This window comes from Dermacentor albipictus, chromosome 7 (genome assembly GCF_038994185.2).
Source record: "Dermacentor albipictus isolate Rhodes 1998 colony chromosome 7, USDA_Dalb.pri_finalv2, whole genome shotgun sequence".
Classification (NCBI taxonomy): domain Eukaryota; kingdom Metazoa; phylum Arthropoda; class Arachnida; order Ixodida; family Ixodidae; genus Dermacentor; species Dermacentor albipictus.
In genome coordinates, this window is record NC_091827.1 from 44,554,265 (window position 1) to 44,573,987 (window position 19,723).

The following is a 19,723-nucleotide window of genomic DNA, read 5'->3' on the forward strand; positions in this document are numbered from 1 at the left end:
CAACACACGCACTAGTCAGCCTCGAAAGAAAGTAAAAGAAGAAAAGAAATCGACAGAACCCATCTCACGCGTTGACTGTTGACAGTAATGCGATATCTCATTTTCAGTAAAAAAAAATCATATTTATGTATTTATTCTTTTTCGACCCACTGCCGCCCGATTCATGGCCTATTCCCCGTAGTGGGTTGTGCAATAACTACAGGCACCAAACCAAACCAAACGAAATGCGATTAGCATTGAAGCAACGGACTTGCCGCGGTAGAAACGCCCGTCATGTGTGAGGTGTGTATGCAGCCGCGTTTCTCACTCGTGTTTCCGCTCTGGACACGCCGCGCCAACTAGCGACGCCGTTGCGAGGTCCGCGCGGCTGGCGCTTGTGTGAATACACATTCAAACAGGATTGTCTGATTACACATATGACGCTGGTTCTATTCCGCCCGGTAAAGGATAAATATTAAATTATTTTTTTAATGCAGTTATCATCCTTAAGGGTACTGCATACGCTTTCCGGGGGACTGGATGGCTCTAACCGTTTTTTCCTTGGGCCAACTTGGCTCACGGGTATATTCCATGCTCTAATGGGGATGGAGAGCATTAGGCTCTTTTGCTTAAGGGAACCGGTTTCAAAACCAACCCAAGTTGACGTGAAGAGGGGTTAGATATACAAACATACATACAGTCGCGGACAGAATATTACGGACCATGAAATCTAAGAAAAAGCTGAATATCTCCGCAACCTCACAACACAATCTGGTATTTGCATTTTGGACCTCGACTAGAGTATGCTAACAACGTTGTCGTGGGCAGTTTTACTGGTTACTGCTACAGGCTGCTCAGGAATTGGACGTTTTCGGAGGTCCCGTGGTCCATTTTATTCTGTCCGCGACTGTACATGGACAGATTGATAGATAGCCCCTGAAAAGTGTGCGCGAAGTACCCCAAGAATGCTAACGCAGTAAAATGGAAACCAAGTACGATGTAAACGTATTCTCCAAAGACCAGAAAAAAAAGGCGTTGAGAAGCTCGCAGGGAAGGCGGTCGCCTCACAAACATACCGAGAGGAACGATTTTGCCGTTGCGTCGGTCGACCCGGCGGCTGTGACGTTCCCTGACGTGTCCAAAACCGGTGAATTTACACCCCCGTCACTCATGCACTTTGGAGAGCTGTCGAGTACAATCCGGACTTGGTGCCTCTATGCACGGGCACTTTCGGCCACTATATTTCGAGCGATCCGGATCCAGCGTTGGCTGCCGTTATGCGCCGTGATGCTGAGCGACCTCAACTTGCAGCTCGATCCGCGGTTTGTTGGACCGTGCAACCACCACCACTCTTGGCCGCGAGGAAAAAAATTCATCCGTATCGGGCTTGATCGCGATCGAAAGTGGCCTCGTTGCAGCTGTATGTTTAAAAGAACCACCGAGAGCCAGTTAGCGATTCAAACCGCCGTTGCCCTCCTCTTGCAGCACAACTCGCGGAGACAATGGATGCCACACCGTATACGCGGTCCGCATTCTTTCGACAAATGGGCTATACCTAATCATGCGCCTGCACTTAAAGCGCTCGACTGCTCGCGACTTGCTACTTTAATTAGTTCAATGTGGTTTAATGGCGCAAAAGCGGCTAAGACTATGCTGCGCGCGACTTGCTGCTACTGCAAGAGTTGGGGTCGGGCATGATATAGATGGTAGCTGGCCCGTGCCGTCGTCCGACTCATCCACGCTAAGGACGTTGTTGAAGGGAGGGACTTGTTCTCATCGAGAACGAGGAATATGGGATTTATTTACAGTATCTACAGGAAGGGTGGAGACGTTGCAGTTCATCAGTCTAGCATGACTGAAAGAGAATACACACTGAACAGTCGACAACGGCTGCTTAAAAACGCTCTGTCCTCCCTATAGATGAGGGAAAACGGCCGTTCAACCTTCGACCAAGGGGAGCGTCCAAAGTCATTGTCGACCACCATTGAGGGGGAGGGTTCACACACTCACTTCCGCACTTTGGTTTCACTGAACACACCGAGGTGAGAGGGTTCTTGTAGACAGGGGTCTTGACCCAAGCAGGCACCTCGTGATCCCAGAGCTGACCCCGCAGTCAGTAGCCGCCGCGTCTGTCCATTGACTGTGACCACATCTGGGGCCCGTGGGAAAGCACCGCAAAACATCCCCTTCCAGGAGTTCCAGTGCCTCAAGCAAACCGTGAAGGCGACAGCGAATCGACCAACAATACTCGGTCCTCCGAACGTGGCTAGACATGCCGGTGCCGTTGGGCTGTTGAGGCGGCGCATTGTTGTCTTTACAAAGCGAGTCGTCGCAGCGGGTCGGGAAAATTTCGCAGGTCGGTACCTCTGCAGGCCGATCGTAACACTACACAGAAATGTTACCGATCAAGCGCGGGCTTCAAGCGCGGGCTATCAAACGAACCCTAGGAAGCACAATGTGCGTCGCACGCGCAAAATCAGCCGACGCTGAATGCGTCGCTCAAAGCACGTCCAAGCAGAGGTGCGACGATGTCCTCGCCACAGGCTAATTTGTAACCGAACTACAAGGCGAAGCAAGAACGCCGCCGCGCAATAATAGCGGTTATCCATTATACCTGCCGGCGTTTCTCATCGTACGCCATTTACCGAAGAAACTGGTGAACTTGACAAGTGGCGAAACCGCCGAAACCATCCCGGGATCACGACGACGCGAGGAGGAATTTTGCTAACATCACCCCCATCGCGAGCCTCTCGTCGCCGCTGTCCGCTGGTGGAGGGAGTCGCGCTAGCGTCTCTTGGCAAGCTTGAGTTTGGGAGCCCTATTGCGAACTATATATATATATATATATATATATATATATATATATATATATATATGTAGTCAGATGCCTCTACAACGAATGCCCCTACATTGAAATTACCTGTATAACGAAGCAATAACTCTGTTCCTGTTCTATTATGAGCTGTGCGGTGCGCGACCTTTACAACGAAGTGACCTGTATAACCAATGATTTCGGAGCTTCCGAGCACTTCGTTGTAAAGGATATATATATATATATATATATATATATATATATATATATATATATATATATATATATATATATATATATATATATTAGACGCTATTACGCTATTCCGGTAAACGGGAGCGGTTCGGGCGGATTACCAGATGGTCGGGGCGTAAACGTGAGCGGAGAAGCCGCCTGGTGTTGTAGAGCTCAACCAGACAAACGCATAGCTAAAACTGCAGTAACTCACCATATCCTGCTTCGCCACTCGTGCAAATTTTTTGCAGTGGCGTAATTGTGAACACGATTACGCCACTGTCGAAAATTTACGCCAGCAGCTAAGCAGAATATAGTAATTAGCTCTGTGTTTGTGTGGTTGCGCTTTGCGCCACCAGCTGGCGCCACCAATCTGGCCGCTCACGTTGACGCCCCCGCTAAACCGGAAAACCGCCCGCGCTTGCCCGAATACCGGACACGCTAAATGTCTCTATTGGCAGCTGGAGGCGTGAACTCTCAAGCACGCGTTACTCCCGATGCGGAAAAATAACAATGAAAGATCGCACGCAGCAGCACCAAATGCGGGTATTTTAATGAACGTACGCGATTTAAATAAAGAACGGAGCGGGCGCAGGTCGCGCACCGCTTCTTCCGGGATCCGCCAGGGGGATACTCGTGAACAGGCTGTGGCCGTCCGCCATCATCCACGAGTCCGCAAGAATGGCGCCGCACACTTCAGAGCAGCGCCGAGTTGTCCGGGCTGTCGGGCCGCCACTCCAGCGGCTGCCGGACGCACCCGAAGAGCAAGATGGCGCCCGTGGCCTTGCTCCGCACGAAGAACAGGAAGGGCCGGTCCACCAGGAACTGGGTGGTCGGCGCCATCTTGGCCACCACCTCGTTCACCAGCGCCGAGGTGCGCGTGATCTCGTTGCCGTCCTCGGACACCTGCGCGTGGTCACATTGTCCGAGTCTCCGGTATATTTCCAACAATAGAGAGAATATAATTTATTGATAGGAAAGACAGAGAGGTCGACCTGAGCTAGTGCGCTCTAGTCTGCTACTCTGCACTGGGGAAGAGGGAAGGGGAGTGAAAGTATTGGGATGGATGATGATGATAGGAGAAGTGGTGAGTGCTTATGTACATGAGACAGTTGTCTCGCTGGAGCCGCTCGTCGAGCTTGGTGTCCTGCAGGAACTTCAACAATACTTTTGTTGCACGCATTGACATTGCAGTGTCAGGCCATGGGTCGAGGATAGCTTCCTCCGACAGTAGTTGTCTGCCAACGCTGGATAGGAAACTGTCTAACGTCCTTCGCTCCAGCATATATGCTGGGCAGTCGCGCAGTACGTGTTGCAGTGTTTCGGGCATCTGGCAGTGTTTCCAACAAAAATTACTAGGCGCGAGTCCAGGTGGCGCTGGGATCGCTCAGCCACCGCGGGAACGATGGGTATAGTGCAAGGATTTAATTAAGGGAAAATCAGACGTCCGCCCTTTCGTAGCAATGTCTACAAAGGAAGCCCATACGGGTTCCTCGAAAGAAAAGCCTCGCAGTTGAAGAAAAATTCGTCCTGGTCCGGGACTCGAACCCGGGACCACCGCCTTTCCGGGGCAGTCACTACGGATGGGTGGATGTCTGATTTTTTCCTTAATTACTTCTCTCCACCTTGCGGGTTTCCGCAGAACTACTGCGTTAAAGTGCAAAACTTTGTTCAATCTTCGTGCTTGCGGACTCACGTGTACATTCTTGTGGCGCTATATTTTTTTAAAGCTTTATCTTTCTAAATTTCCAGCCACAGTTTTATAAACAAGGCAAGGTAGTGTCTTTACGCTCATGAATAATTACGGCGAATCGTTGCATGATTGCAAATCACGAGACCGTTTCAAGCCAAAAGAATGCATTTTAGGTAACTCTGTATGCATACGTCTATATTACCCATTTTAATTATTTCCGTTCATCTGGGCCTATACGTCAAGATGATCAGATGTGCGTGATTTACGGTCCACGTGTGCGTGGCGTCACCACTTCAAGCTGTGATGTCACGTACAGGCCCAGACATGAGCCGTGTCTTTACCATTGCAAAAATTTACCATTGTCAGCTTTACCATTGACAAAAATTGGGCACCAGGAGAAGGCCGCAGAAGGTACCAGCTAAGCCAACTAGTGCTCACAAATCAATCAATCAATCAGTCAATCAATCAATCAATCAATCAATCAATCAATCATATCATATCATATCAGTCTGCTAGTCAGTAGAAGTTACTCTATCGACTGGTGAGTGGATTAATTTAATCATTCAGTCGAGTCGGTCGGTCGTTTTTCTTTAGTGCCAAAAGCGACATAGAAACAAAAATGAAAAAAAGTACGCGACACCAGATGTCCCAACAAGGAGCAATTCTAAACGTTCTGCTCTATAAGTAAAAGAAGCAGTAGATCAACCAGTGAGCCAATTGACCAATCAAAGGGAACGTCTTTGCATTGTCACTCAATGATAAATCAATCATAACATCATTCAATCCTTTTCCGTCGTCTGCTGCGTTTCCCTTTCCCTTGGTGACAGTTCTGTTAACAGAAGTTAGGCGGTGTTCCTATCCTCGACGAACCGAGTTATACAACGACGTTTTTTCAGTTCTTATCGAAGGCGATTGTTGCGAACCTTGAAAAGTGCCTCGTTCGTTCAAAACGCTTATTTATATATAGGTGCTGAAAGCAGCGACGCCATCTTTTCGCGGAAAAAGAAGTGACCACCTCCTCCAGCTTGCATTGGTCAAAACCGCTTTAGCTTTGCGTAGATTGATGAACACGCAACACTGTGTCGCAATTGTCGATGCTGCGCACCGGTTCGCGACGTCGTCTTTCGGAATTTGAAATGCACACTTCCGCGGCAGCTGGTATCCGTTGAAGGTGGTGTTACCGAGAACTGGCAGCAAGAGATATGCAATTTTTTTTTCAATCAATCAAAATCGCTTTATTTCAGGGTATTTCCTGCGGAGACAGAGACTAAAGCCTGAAATAGCCTGACTGGGCCCCTGCCCCCGTTCAGTTCATACAGCATTTACGCGTACAATAACATATACAGTAACGTGTACATTATATTAAAATTACAGTTGCACTCAATGTACAGCCGATGAAGGAAAGAAAGTGACTTCTAATACATCAGATAAGAAGTATGAAATGCATACATGTGTACATAGATCACGCAGATAGATATACATATAGAAAAGGTCACACAGGATTCATGTGTTATATAGCTAGTAGACCCTTTATCATGTTACAGATATGTAGATATGTAGATATGTAGAATTAAGAGTATAGGACCGGTTCCGCGGGCGCCTGACTCGAAATGAGAGGCTACAATCTGTTGTTGCTGTTGCTTGTTGTTCATAGCCTCCACGTTAAATTAAAAAAGGCAAGGAAGATTAAAGCCGATGGTGAAAATACACTTCAAGTGGGAGATACATGTGTCGAACACACGCGTATACCTCTACGGTGACGGCCTGTATGATCTCGGTGGTGTGCAGCCCCTTGAAGCCCGAGATGTTGATGAACTGTGCCTGCTCGGGGTCGAAAGGCCGATGCGAGCCGATACCTTCGAGCAGGTCCCGCATCTTGTTGCGCGCCGTGAGCACGAATTTGGGCAGGCCGAGGCGCACGTTGGCCCGGGGCCGCAGCTTCCGTGTCACCTCCCACAGGGTGTCGCCGGCCAGCAGGCTCTGCTGGGTCAGCCGCAGACCGTCCACCTCCGTGGGCAGGATCTGCGCTTGCGCACGCGCAAAGTCGAGGTCTCTCTCTTTACGGACACCGGAAAGAGTGTAACGCTGTGGAACAGTTCGTACTATACGCCTGTTACACGGACCCTTTCAACGGCCGTTGACCGAAATGGTATTGTTTTGAGCCTAATTGAAGTCGTCGAGAGGTGTTACACGGCAGCTACAAGCGCCATCGACATCAGTACGGCAATTGACATCAACTGCGACTGGCGCTCATTGTTGAGACATAAGTCAATTGTCACGATGGCGGCCTCTTTTGCAGCGGTGGGAGTGAGGTACGTATTGCTAGGTCATTCTCTCTCTCTATCTTTTCCTCACCGTCCCATAGAAAGCTACAGAAATTTGGAGCAATGTCTCCTAATGCGTAGCATTCTTTGGCCCGGCTCGTACTTTTCTTTCCAGATGTTTAGCCTATAGTTAAGCCCAAATTGAAAGTGGGCCCATGCATGGGCCCCAATTTTCAAGTTGGCCCACTCCCAAATTCAGCTTGACCCATCCCCCGTATCGCCCCTAAATTCAGGTTGGCCCACTCCCACATCATCCCCAAATTCCGGCTGGCCCGCCCCCCACATCAGCCTCAAATTTAGGTTGACCCACTCCCAAATTCGAGTTGACCCCACTTCAAACCCGGGTCTTTTCTATGGAGCCCTAAAAATTCCTACGGGAGACGTGCCACGCTTTCTCCGTTACAGACACGATTTTGCTGCCAAAATTGCTGGGGCACTTGCCAAAGAATGTCACGCAGTAAAACCCTACGCGAAAGAGTAGCATTTATATGCAGGGTGTCCCGCGTAACTTGAGCCACACATGAAAAACATGCAAATGTCATGTAGCTGCACGGACAGAACCAAGGTAATGTTGTTTGCCGTCACTTGAAGATACTCAGATTATATTTTCCGTTCCGTCTAATTAGATAACTAGCCTTAATAATTCATTATTTAATTTCTCAAATATTATAGTTACATGAAAAGTGTCAACGAGAGAATTGTAGAGCAACGTGAAAAACTCAATACAGCTTTCTGTTGCTCAATACGCGCTACATAAAAGTGTTTTTACGAGCCTGAAAGAAGCCCGCGAATACACACGAAGTGCCTCGAGCGGCCAGTCGCGCGTCAATTTTGCGTGCAAAACGCCGTAGTTGCACTATATATAAGCTATATACCGCGGCGGATTGGAGAGGTATATACAGGCAAAGATGGCGCATCCCTTCAACAAACCGTCAATGTCCATACTTTCATTGTTCATTCATACTCCGCACTACGTATCTCGTCGCATCGATCATTCTTACAAGGTTCGCGTCCCTTCTTGCAGCACAAATACATTTTCCCAGTCATTCATACCTCGGACGTCACTAGAGTGGAATCACATCCCCGCAAACATTGTATCCATCAGCGAGATAATTTATTGTTTCGTGATGCCTTAACCAACATTGTACTTGCTAGAATGCTGTTTAATGTACTTGTATATCTTGTCCTTCTTTTGTAATAGCTGTTGTAATTTCTCATTGTATTCTTACTGAATTAGTTATCAACTTGTGTTTTAATGTTGTATTTTTTTATCTTTTAAGACTTACTGTTTGAATTTACCTGTAACCCACTCCCCTCTGTAAAGCCTTTCACAGGCCTTCACGGGCCATAAATGAAATGAAATGAAAATGTTTCGCGTATCGATGCTACAGAAGGAAGGGTCCCTTTGTAAAGCCTTCACAGGCCTTCACAGGCCATAAATGAAATGAAATGAAAATGTTTCGCGTATCGATGCTCCAGAAGGAAGGGTCCCTCTGTAAAGCCTTCACAGTCCTTTCACAGGCCTTCACAGGCCATAAATGAAATGAAGTGAAAACGTTTCGCGTATCGATGCTACAGAAGGAAGGAGGGTCCCTTTGTAAAGCCTTCACAGGCCTTTCACAGGCCTTCACAGCCCATAAATGAAATGAAGTGAAAATGTTTCGCGTATCAATGCTACAGAAGGAAGGGTCCCTCTGTAAAGCCTGGCCTTTCACAGGCCTTCACAGGCCATAAATGAAATGAAGTGCAAATGTTTCCCGTATCGGTGCTACAGAAGGAAGGGTCCCTCTGTAAAGCCTTCACAGGCCTTCACAGGTCATAAATGAAATGAAATGAAAATGTTTCGCGTATCGGTGCTACAGAAGGAAGGGTCCCCTTGTAAAGCCTTCACAGGCCTTTCACAGGCCTTCACAGGCCGTAAATGAAATGGTTTCGCGCATTGATGCTACAGAAGGAAGGGTGTCCACCCACCAGCACCATGGTGAGCTTCTCGGTGCGGTAGGGCACCTCGAGGGCGCGTATGCGCAGCGAGGGCACCTCGGCGTACGGGAAGCGGCCCGTGCGCGTCATCATGCGCACGTCCAGGGTGTCGGCGCGCGACACGTGAAACTTCATCATGTGCGTGGCGTTCGGGTAGAACTTGTCCTTCCAGAGGCCCTTGAAGTACACCGCGCTCACCAGCACCATGGACGAGCTGGCCGCGAACGTCTTGCGCGTCACCACGGCGGGCACCTTGCCGTTGGTCGCGTTGCTGCACCACTCGTTGATCGCGCGCACGTACGACTGCTCCGGGCTCTGCGGCGTGCGACACGGACGGACAGACACCGCGGCGTGCTTAAAAAAAGTTTTTCCTTGATGCCGGTTGGCAACGACTCGTTATTTGACGAGCAGCGCATGCAAGGTATACAAAACTAGGACAATATATATGTGCGCATTATGAATCATAATATGCCCATCATTATAGGACTTAATTAGTCTATCGTTATATAAGAGGTGTGGGTGCGAATCCTGCGTTTAGATGCACTTCGCCTAGCGGGTCGACCGAGACAGCTAGAAACGAGCCCACTCAACCCATCTCGACGCTCCCTCGGGCCCGATGCTGCTAACGTTTACGTGAACGCTACGACCGGATTTCGGTCGTAGCGTTCCGACTGAAATGAAACCGACTCGAACCGACTTTATCGGGTTCGTGTAAACGTAGCAATGACAATGACGTTTATTTTCATCAGTACTATCAGGACATGACGCGAGGGGCATGCCGAAAAAGCTGCCACATGGACAGCTTTTGTCAGGTGTATAGGTGAACTCCACGATATGGGGTCGATTCGAGAAGTCGGGTTGGTAGAGACCGGTTCGACTGCGTCTATAGGTGCATGTTTGCCTGTAGCGGGTCCATCGAGGCGGCCAGAAATGGGCTCACTCAACCCATATCGACTCCCCCTTGACCCGATCCGGCTAATGTTTACGTGAACTCGACGACAGGATTACAGGCAGGCTCGACCTTAGGCTCTCGACTTGACCTTGGCATACTCGACTTTTTTCGGTTTGTGTGAACGAAGCTTATACGTCGTATACCGCCAAGACGAGCTTAAGTTGCAGCTGTCGCCATAAGAGCGATTTCTTGTGCTGCTCAGTGTGCGCGTTGCGCCTTGGCTAGAGCTATTTTAAAAGTGCGCTCTTGTTCAACAGTTGTTCAACGTTGTACGAAAACTGCTTTGACTCTTCAGTGGAAACCGTGTGAATGTTCCGCGGTGTGCTCTAGACACGGCAATCTTTGTGAACGTGCGCACTTTCACAATTCGTAGGTAACCAACGCTATTTACCTTAAACAATTATATATAACTTAAACATGGGTTTGAATAGTTTGTTTAGTTTAATACGAAGGTGGAGCTGCTGTTACCAAAATTTGAGAGGCAGTGCGCACATAGCTTCACCGACAGCCGTCACGTGTTGTATCATCGCACATATGGATCCAGATTTCACAGTTCACGAATGGTTTGTTTTTACAAATTTGTTTGTTTCAAATTTTACTGCCATCGATGTCAGCATCAGGCTCGACAAAGATGCTAAGCATATAGCCTAATTGGTGAAGGCGTTACCCTTATTTAAGGCGAAGTGGCGGAGCTGTTGTTGCGGCGGCGCTGTTACCTATAAAAATGTGAAAAGTGTTCACTTTGATGAAAGTTAGCACGGTTATATATAGTGTAGCCTGCAGATATGGCGGCACATAAAAACATGGATATAAGCCGCGCGGTGTGGTCGTCCCATTTCCGCGCATACCTCGAAGTCCACGTTCTGCGCGGTGGTCATGTACTTGGCCTCGATGTGCGACCGGAAGGTCGCCAGCAGCGGGCAGTTGGACTGCAGGAACATCCGGTTCGCCACGTAGAACATGTGCTCCGCCGCCTCGGTCTGCGCAGTTGTGGGTATAGAGGGGCTAAGATTGTCCGCGCAACAAAGGAACTGGAGAGTTTTAGCGCGTCCGGGTGTTGCCGTTTAGGGAGTATTGGAACGTTGCAAACTCAGACTGCAGCCCTGCGAGACATTACAGCCGATGGATGGATGTTAATCGTCCCCTTTGGAATGGAGCGGTGGGTTGCGCCACCAAGCTCTTGTTATTATACTGCCTGATGTCCTACCCATGTTAAAGAAGCAGCGACGCTGGCAGCGGCATCTCGCGGGCGTTTGGCTCCCTTGCGTATAAGCTGCAGAAGGAAGCCAGTCGCCGTCGAGAAGTTCGATACGGATCGCGCGGCTCCATGGCGATTGAAAGTTCTATTTCAGTTTCTTTTTATTGATTGAATGCTATGCCGTGTGACACCCGTATAATATTGCGTCAAGCTATCGCATCCCTGCTTCGCATTTTGAGAAATGCTGCATTTCCTGTTTCTGTAATTTTCCCCCGACAAGACACCGTGTAACGCTGAAACATTTCTAACGCGTTGTGCTGTTGCGACCGGGGCTCCGAATATGTGTGATATCGATTCAGCGTGGAGGAATAAGAGAACGTGGGGTAGGGCCCGATATCCAAGACGTTTAAACACACACTTACAAGAGAAAACAGGAGCAAGGCGGGAGATGGAAATTCAACACCATGAGCAAAACGAGAACAAGGTGAAAGGGGAGCCAAGGTTTCGACAAGTCTTCTTCAAGGCCTTGAAAAAGACAAGTCCACTTGTCGAAACGTTGTCTCCCGCTTTCGCCTTGTTCTCGTTTTGCTCATCATTATGTACAATAGTTTTGCAAGAATTACCGAAAAAGTTCACGACCATTGCAAGTTCGAGCTGCCGCTCTCCTTCACCAAGCGTCCGTAACCTCTCCTAAACTCTCCGTCTTCCTGGTCCAGTCACCTTCCCCCAATCCGGCGTCAGGAGACGATGACATCGTGTCTCTCCAGGTTAACATCTCAAGATTAACATCTTGGTAGCCATTTTCCTCCGAGGAGAGCTTTGTCCAAAACGCACGCACATCACTGTGCACGAATAGGGAGAGAAGGAGGCAGAATGACCTCGTCTCCGGCGCCGACGTGGCAGTTTGGGCGGATGACAGGTGATGTGAAGGAAATGTCCCCTGCTGGCAGAGCCACTTGAATCCCTCCTGGTAGAGTCCAGCTGCTGGCCACGAGTCGTTGCGGTTTGAGATGGCTCGGACGAGGTCATCGGCCCGTTTATCGTTATCGCGTCCCCTCGTGACCGACTGTTCTTTCGCGGCGGTAAAATGCCGATCGCAGCAGCGCTTAGAACGCCAGAAGATATGTCGCCACCAGCGTCGCTTCTGCCTTCCACGTCCCCGGTATGACGGTGTGCTCCACGAAGGGTAGTAGTTACGTAAGGGCAGGCTCAAGCTCCAATACAGGAAAACTCTCCGTTTAAGCTATATAGAAGCGCGCGGCGAAGCAGCGAGGCCCCCCTCCCTCCCTCCCTCCCTCCCTCCCTCCCTCCCTCACGCACGCACCTTGAAGCGCTCGACGATGGCCTCGACCTCGGGCAGCGTGAGACGCAGCACGTTGCAGAGGTCCTCCTTGGTGGGACCCTCGCAGCCGGCGACGAGCGAGGCCAGCGCGGTGGCCAGCGAGATGGGCGACATCAGCAGGTTCCACTGGACGCGGGACGGCACGTCCAGCATGGACGCGAGGAGCGACTGCGACAGCCGGTTCAGCAGGCGGCCGCAGTCCTGCACCGGCTGCAGCTCCGGCGGTGGACCGGGGGTCGCGCCACCATCGCTGCCTGCGCCCGTACGCGTAGGGCCGCGAGCTCGATATAAATTCCGTGCATACTGAACTGAACTGAATTTCATTTGCAACACATTGTTGCGGGGGTGACTATGGGACATAAGTCTGAATAAGCGGCTTGAGAGGACCTGGTCACCCCTACGCCCGGCCCCGGCATCAGCGTAACGGTAGTTAAATGAACAACTGCACCGTAAGCTTAGACCGCGTTAAAAGCCTAGGCCCAGACAGCGTGCATATATATAGAGCAGATATGCAAGCCCTCACCACGTGATCGACAAGCGGCGTAGTTTCTAGCCGCCGAGCGCGCGGAAAGTGTGGGGGACAGGAGTGGAGGGCTGCTGGCCAGGACCGTTCGTTGCGAGGGCGTCGCTAAGACGCACACCACGAACCAAACAACGCCATGATAGATCTGGCCTACGAGGGCAGGGCACATTTCCCCAGAGTCTACGCGCAGATGGGCTCCGAATAGAGGGGACAAGGTGGAACCAGAGGTAGTTGGCTTGCCGAGGGTAGCTGCATGACCTCATGGTCCCTCGTGGTTTCTTTATCATTTGACAATCCAGGCGCACTTCCGTCGTCGTCGGCGTAGCCGTGATGTTCCGTATATATAAAGTACAAGCGCGATAACATCGTGGCTGCGTGCCGTATGCTGTGGGCGTTAATGAAAGCGTGCGAGGGTGGCGGTTTACTCTGGCGGCAGCTGTGTTTGGCGCGGCCGCGCCGGCCCTATTTTGAAAGCGATCTGAGATGGGTGCAAAGTCTGGGCGCACCGAGTACTGATAGGTGCGTGTGCGCTGTGCTCTCGCCGCTTAGTTGAAGGGAGAGGCAAAACGAAGCGGAATTCGCTCGCCGCTGTTGCCGCTTTTCATCACGCTAGCGTTCTCACAGTGTGTCCGCGGTCATCGAGTGAGATGTGTTCATGTTTGCCTGTGCGCGCGTGATACCATTGGTTACTAAGCGAATATTTACAAGCTTATACTGCGGATAAAGTTATTATCCTTACTTCATATGGCTGTTTAATAATTAGCTATCGTAATCGATGCTTCACCTTTCGGGCGAAACTTCGACTGTTTTTAGAGTGCGGCTCTTGTAGGCCCTTTTCCTGCGCTGAGCGTCGGCGGCGTTTCCGCCGGCTACACCCGAGGGGGGGGGGGGAGGTGACAGAAGACCTATGGGCCCCGGGTGCCAGACGACCTTGCTACGCCACTGTTCATTCCACTGTCTGGCAATAAAGAAGGTTTCGCTCGCCTTTCACTGCTGCTGTTGCAGTCGCCGCCGCCTCTTGGGCGCCCGGCGGGGAATCGCACGACGGCGTCGGGCTAGCCGCGACGTTGGCCGCTGGCTTGGTCGGCGACTGTGGCTGCTCACCCTCCGGCTGCGGCGAGGAGGCGGCCGTCACCGTCGACGTGGGACGCAGGAAGCCGTGGGACTTTCCGCCCGGAGGTGTCTGTTTCGGAGGCGACGCCATCTAGCTGCGTGGATGCACACTAAAGAAATGGCAGTTCCGCCCGAAAGGCGGAGCACCGATTGCGATAGCAAATTAGTAGACAGCTGTACGAAGACCCGCCATTGTTGCTCAGTGGCTATGGTGTTGGGCTGCTGAGCACGAGGTCGCGGGATCGAATCCCGGCCACGGCGGCCGCATTTCGATGGGAGCGAAATGCGAAAACACCCGTGTGCTTAGATTTAGGTGAACGTTAAAGAACCCCAGGTGGTCGAAATTTCCGGAGTCCTCCACTACGGCGTGCCTCATAATCAGAAAGTGGTTTTTGCACGTAAAACCCCAAATATTATTATTAGCTGTACGAACTAAGGATTGTAACTTTATCGGCCCTATAAACTTGTAAACATTCGCTTGCTAACTAAATTAACAACGATCGAATGTGTAAGCGTGACTCAACGAGGACGTGTAAGAAACAGAGACGGCGCAGTCTTTGTATGTGCTTCTTTCTACGTCCTCGTTCAGTCGCGCTTACATATTATATCGTGGATTCGAACCAACTAGCCCGCCAACGCGTTTTAACTAAACTAACCAGCACAATGTCACGCGCGCGCACAGGTAAACATGAAACACATCTCGCTCGATGAGCGCGGAAAACTCGCTGTCAAAATTCTGGAGTGAGGAATTGCGGCAGCAGCAGCGAGCGAATTGACCTTCGTGCATCTCCTTGCTTCAACGCGGACGGAACGTCGAGGCGTACGAAGCTACCGGCACTACGCGCACTCTGCAAATAAACACATTGCAAGAAACACATTCGCAGATCGCTTTTAAAGATGAGGCCCGCGCGGGCGCGCACTTTGGTCACGTCGCAGATAATAATAATAATAATAATAATAATAATAATAATAATAATAATAATAATAATAATAATAATAATCTTTATTCAGTATAGTTAAAACAGTATACAAAACGGAAGCGCCGAAGCCACAAGAGGGCTTGTGCGGCGACAACCGGCAGCCGCGGCAATCTACGCGCCACACCAGAACTCTATCAGAAGCTGGTTGTGCATTTGGCACAACCAACACACATTATCAAAGATGCACTGATAACATCAGTACATATTAAAGGTTCTCTAACGCTTGGACAGCAAGTCTCAGTGTTTTGCGGGTGGACAAAGAAAGTACATCGTCCGGTAGTTCATTGAAGATAGCAGGAACATAAAAGCGTTAAACATAATCGTTAAAGGGACACTAAAGCGAAACAATAAACCGGTTTAGACTAATGAATCATTGTTTGAGAACCCTCCAGGCAGTCATTTCAAAAATATAGTTTGATTATTAGATCAGAAAGTGAAGGTCCAAGTATCAGTATTTGAATTTCGCGCCGAAACCCCAGCGCCGGTACGTCAGCGTGACGTCAGGGATTCCAAAGTATGTTTTCCGCATCTGGGGGCCGCGTTGGCTGAATAAAGGTTCCCGACACTTGCCATGTTTAATATTTGGTTCCTGTAGAATACAATATAGTCAGTCTGTAACGCTATATAATTCCTCAGCTAAATAATTAAATAGGCCCTAGAAGGTGCCATCAAAATCGAAGACGTCGCACACCCCAGGTGCGGGAACTTAAGTAGGCGTCGCCACCCGTATTTCGTTCTTGCGCTTTTTCTGGCTTACCAAACGTCTTATCGTTGTATGGGTGGTGTTTTTGGTGTTGTAGGACGGTAATTTACTGATGCGGAAGAAATCATTTTTTTCACTTTAGTGTCCCTTTAATACACACGAGCGCGCGACGCCGACGGCAGAAATGCGCCTGGAGTGTCCATATAATTGCTATCGCAATAATAGCACATTCGCAATGTCTCTGAAAGGAACAGCGCGATAGATGAGACGGGCGAGTCGCAACAGAGGGCGCTGACTTCCAATGGAGTTAAGACCCGTAAAAAAACGTCACGAGCAATATTTGAAGCCTCTGCGCACAAAGTGCAATCGGTTGCAGGTTCTGTCTTATTTTCCTTTCGAAGACATTGATAACGGTATATAGAGATAGATATTAATAGAAATGTATTTGCACAAGCTAGCTTGGGCACAGGCTCTATGGCGGATTTACTAGCCTACGTACAACCCTGTAACCTGCGTCGTCGTCTTCGTCCACATGATGGTCATCGTCTCCGTCGGTCGTTCTGCTCGTAGGACCGTGACAATCATTCTTAACTAGCTTAGATCTAGACTTCAGTGCAATATAGTCCCGTCAAGCGGAGAGTGTGAATGTTACTGAAGTTTTCGTTGAACGCCATTGCTGAAGTCGTCGGGAATCCGTTCGCGTAGACGAACAGCGGCAAGTGCACCAATAAGCTAATGAGACACATACGTTCGATGGTTCGTTGTTTTCGGAGCTCTGCACACGTAGTGGTGTGCACCGAGCGAGCAGCATTGCGCTGATGATTCAGTAGCGATAATTAACATTGGTGCCTGCTTATTCTCGTAATAACAATGTCGTCGCTGTGTTGCCTTATCTTGGAGGCAAGACTTGCCATCGGACATGGCAGCCGTCAGTCAAGCCGGACGGGTATCGTCGTCCGGCATGGTCGACCGCGTAGCATGCGAGATCGAATGTCATCACACGCGGACGTAGGCCTTGAGAAATGGAAGCGTACGTTGCTGGTTCTTTCTGACATGTTGTCCGACAGATCGGACGGCTTTGTGCACGCAATACAATACACGGTTGAAAACAACATAAAATAGCGTTTCGGATCCCGTCACGGCTCAGTTATGAGACAAAGGCCAGGTGGTCAGCAGGTTTTTTTTAACCGACATATGCCTAACGCGTCGCATTAAGCACATTTACTCGCCGTGGTTGCTCAGTGGCTATGGTGTTGGGCTGCTGAGCACGAGGTCGCGGGATCGAATCCCGGCCACAGCGGCCGCATTTCGATGGGGGCGAAATGCGAAAACACCCGTGTACTTAGATTTAGGTGCACGTTAAAGAACCCCAGGTGGTCGAACTTTCCGGAGTCCCCCACTACGGCATGCCTCATAATCAGAAAGTGGTTTTGGCACGTAAAACCCCACAATTTAATTTTTTAATTAAGCACATTTATTGCGACTGCAATTATACGAATTATCCGGGTGCGTTCGCGCCTTCGGTGCCGCCGACGCCGTGCTGTCCCACGAGCCGGCTCTGCCCGTGCGGCTGCAGCTCATACGCCTCCCGCTCACCTTGCGTTGCAGGTCAGGTGACCTGCTGACGTTTGGAGGAGGCGCGGCGCAGTGGTGAGAGGAGCGGCAGCGTGAAACGTTCTCACTGAGACGAGCGGAGCGCGTGCGTTCCCCACTGCGTCAGCGCTGTGACCGCAAGTGCTTAGTCATCGAGTGCAACCAGTGTGAGCGCAAGTTCTTAGTCATCGAGTGCACCAGTGTGAGCGCAAGTGCTTATTCATCGAGTGCACCAGTGTGAGCGCGGGACGGCACGCTTGTTTAGTTGGTAAGCGAATGTTCGCCGCATTTTATACACTGCCTCTGAGGTTATGATCCTTAGTTCGTTTAATAGACAAATGCTTTGCTGTTTGTTCTGTTCGCCATTCCCTCCGAGCAAAGTATACAGACTAAAGAACTTTTACATCAGGCAGACTTCTAGCTCCGCGCTTAGCCTTTAGGACGAAACTGGCGACTTTCCTTTCTTCCTCCTTTTTTTTCTTCCTTATGTGAAATTGATGACACGTCCGAGATATATATTGGTTTGACCGCTAACAGGCGTTCCCTGTAAGAGCGGACCGTACACTGTGCACGTAATGTGGAAATTCAGTAATGCGGAAACTTGGGGTAGTTGGTGAGTTGGGCTAGTTGATGACTGTGCACGTGAGCATGACCTATAGTGCAGCAGGCACACGGTACGACGCGGCTTCCGAGACAACATGCGATGCATCTGTTACATGATTGCGTTGGCTGTTCAAGAACGTTGGAAACTTATTGACTTTCCTCGCATCAGTAAGTCGCACGTCGGACGTCACGCGTAATCGGGCCAGACCGTGTTTTATACCGGGCCTATACTGCACCGCTCATGTCGAACTCTGCGCAGAGCTTTGGGCGTGGCCTTCAAGATCGCAGCGGCACACCTTGAGCCGCGGTGATCGCGAAGGCCACGCTGTGGGCACGGAGTCTTTTTACAATGTCACCTAGAGGGGAAATCTGACGCTACTGTCTATGCGAGTTCCCTAACTGCCGATACGCCACCACGGGGATGCAGCGATGTGGGTGTACGATGCTTGTCTCGAACTTGGCTTGTCTTGGCTTAAGAAATGGCGAGTCGCACACAAGTAAAGCTTTAAGTAAATCATCACAACAAGCATTTCCTACCTGCAATACACATTTAGTTATTGTTTACTCAAAAAAAGTTTAATAAGCAAGCAAAGAAAACAAGAACAGATGATTGCAACAATTTTTCCTACAACTTTAGCGGCCCGCCGCTATATATTGTTCATGCTTGCCGTGACTGTTATCGTGGTGTATAATAAAAGGGTGTCATAAACAAAACGGCATTTTACGCGCTGTTTTAGTAATGTAGCAGAATGAGCGTTAACCAGGTGCGTGTTCAAGGTGTCCTGGCGTGAACCGTGCACCAGTTTTGGACCATACACATTTACCTTTAACCAGCGCTCCTAAACAACATTTTTTTACCTATACTGTATCTCGCTTAGCTTTTAGAGAAACCCTTCAATGTTTCACTTGGTATGCACCTGAGCAGCATAAAGTAGAAATGAAGCAATGAAACCATTTCCAGGCAAAGTTATTGTTGTCTTGCCAGTTAAAAGGTTTTACAGAACACGGCTTGCTCGAAAATTAATCCCGAGGCGTGTACTGACGTTGCCTCGCAACACACTGCGCCAGCTGACTCGGGTCGTTACAAACACTTTCGGCAAAATTCGTGCCCCTACCTACGGGCACCCTTAATCGAGGGAGGTCAATCCGCGGGCCATGGTTTCCATCTGGTGGACTCGCGCCGCCTAGTGGCGTTAAACCTTGCAATCTCTATTTACGGCTGTGCGCCCTTGACTCACCCGTGTCGGTGACTCTCGCGTGTATACTGTCGAACAAGCAGGCCACCGCGGTCACTCGAGGCGGCAGACTGGGACGAGCCCTGGACTTGAGTGCGTCGATGCCAATGTATAGACAGTATGCAAGCTCTGCTCCACTGGCGTCGGCCAAGGTGACGTGTCTCTGACCATATGTCGGTTTCGACCGCGTGCTGAGCGTGCCCCCGTGCACCGTCTTCTCGGTGATGATGATGATGATGATCATGAGGATGATGGGGTGACGCGTCTCTGACCGTATCGGTTTCGACCGCGTGAACCGTCTTCTTGATGATGATGATGAGGATGAACCGTTACCACGGCTCGTACCCACTAAAGGGCGCTTTTTGTTGACGACACTGATGTCCTTCGAACGTGGTATATATGCGCGAAAGGGATTGGCCGCACAAGGACAAACGAATGAGTGATTGGCTTCATTAACTT

General features: G+C 49.9%; 2 protein-coding genes across 5 annotated transcripts in view; one reads left to right on the forward strand and one right to left on the reverse strand.

The window, feature by feature from the left end:
- Hers (Histone gene-specific Epigenetic Repressor in late S phase) overlaps positions 1–19,723 on the forward strand; it is a 302,932-nt gene that overhangs the window by 47,875 nt on the left and 235,334 nt on the right. Inside the window, exon 1 of one of the 2 annotated variants that reach the window (XM_070522121.1) lies at positions 17,677–17,694. The exons of the other annotated variant lie outside the window; for it this stretch is intronic. The gene's annotated coding sequence lies outside the window, so the exon portion shown is untranslated. Of the gene's footprint in view, positions 1–17,676; positions 17,695–19,723 lie in introns of those variants that run through there. 2 annotated transcript variants of the gene reach the window in all.
- Positions 3,554–19,477, reverse strand: LOC139047939 (leukocyte elastase inhibitor-like). 3 transcript variants are annotated; one of them, XM_070522127.1, is made up of 7 exons: positions 19,268–19,477; positions 14,022–14,241; positions 12,497–12,768; positions 10,823–10,954; positions 9,014–9,337; positions 6,468–6,740; positions 3,554–3,931 (listed from the first exon to the last, which is right to left on the reverse strand). In XM_070522127.1, exons 2-7 carry the CDS (start codon positions 14,239–14,241, stop codon positions 3,722–3,724), a joined length of 1,431 nt encoding a protein of 476 aa, XP_070378228.1. In that variant the 5' UTR covers positions 19,268–19,477; the 3' UTR covers positions 3,554–3,721. The 3 variants fall into 3 exon arrangements, with proteins under 3 accessions (XP_070378228.1, XP_070378226.1, XP_070378227.1); XM_070522125.1 differs by having other exon boundaries at positions 14,022–14,245; XM_070522126.1 differs by having other exon boundaries at positions 14,022–14,260.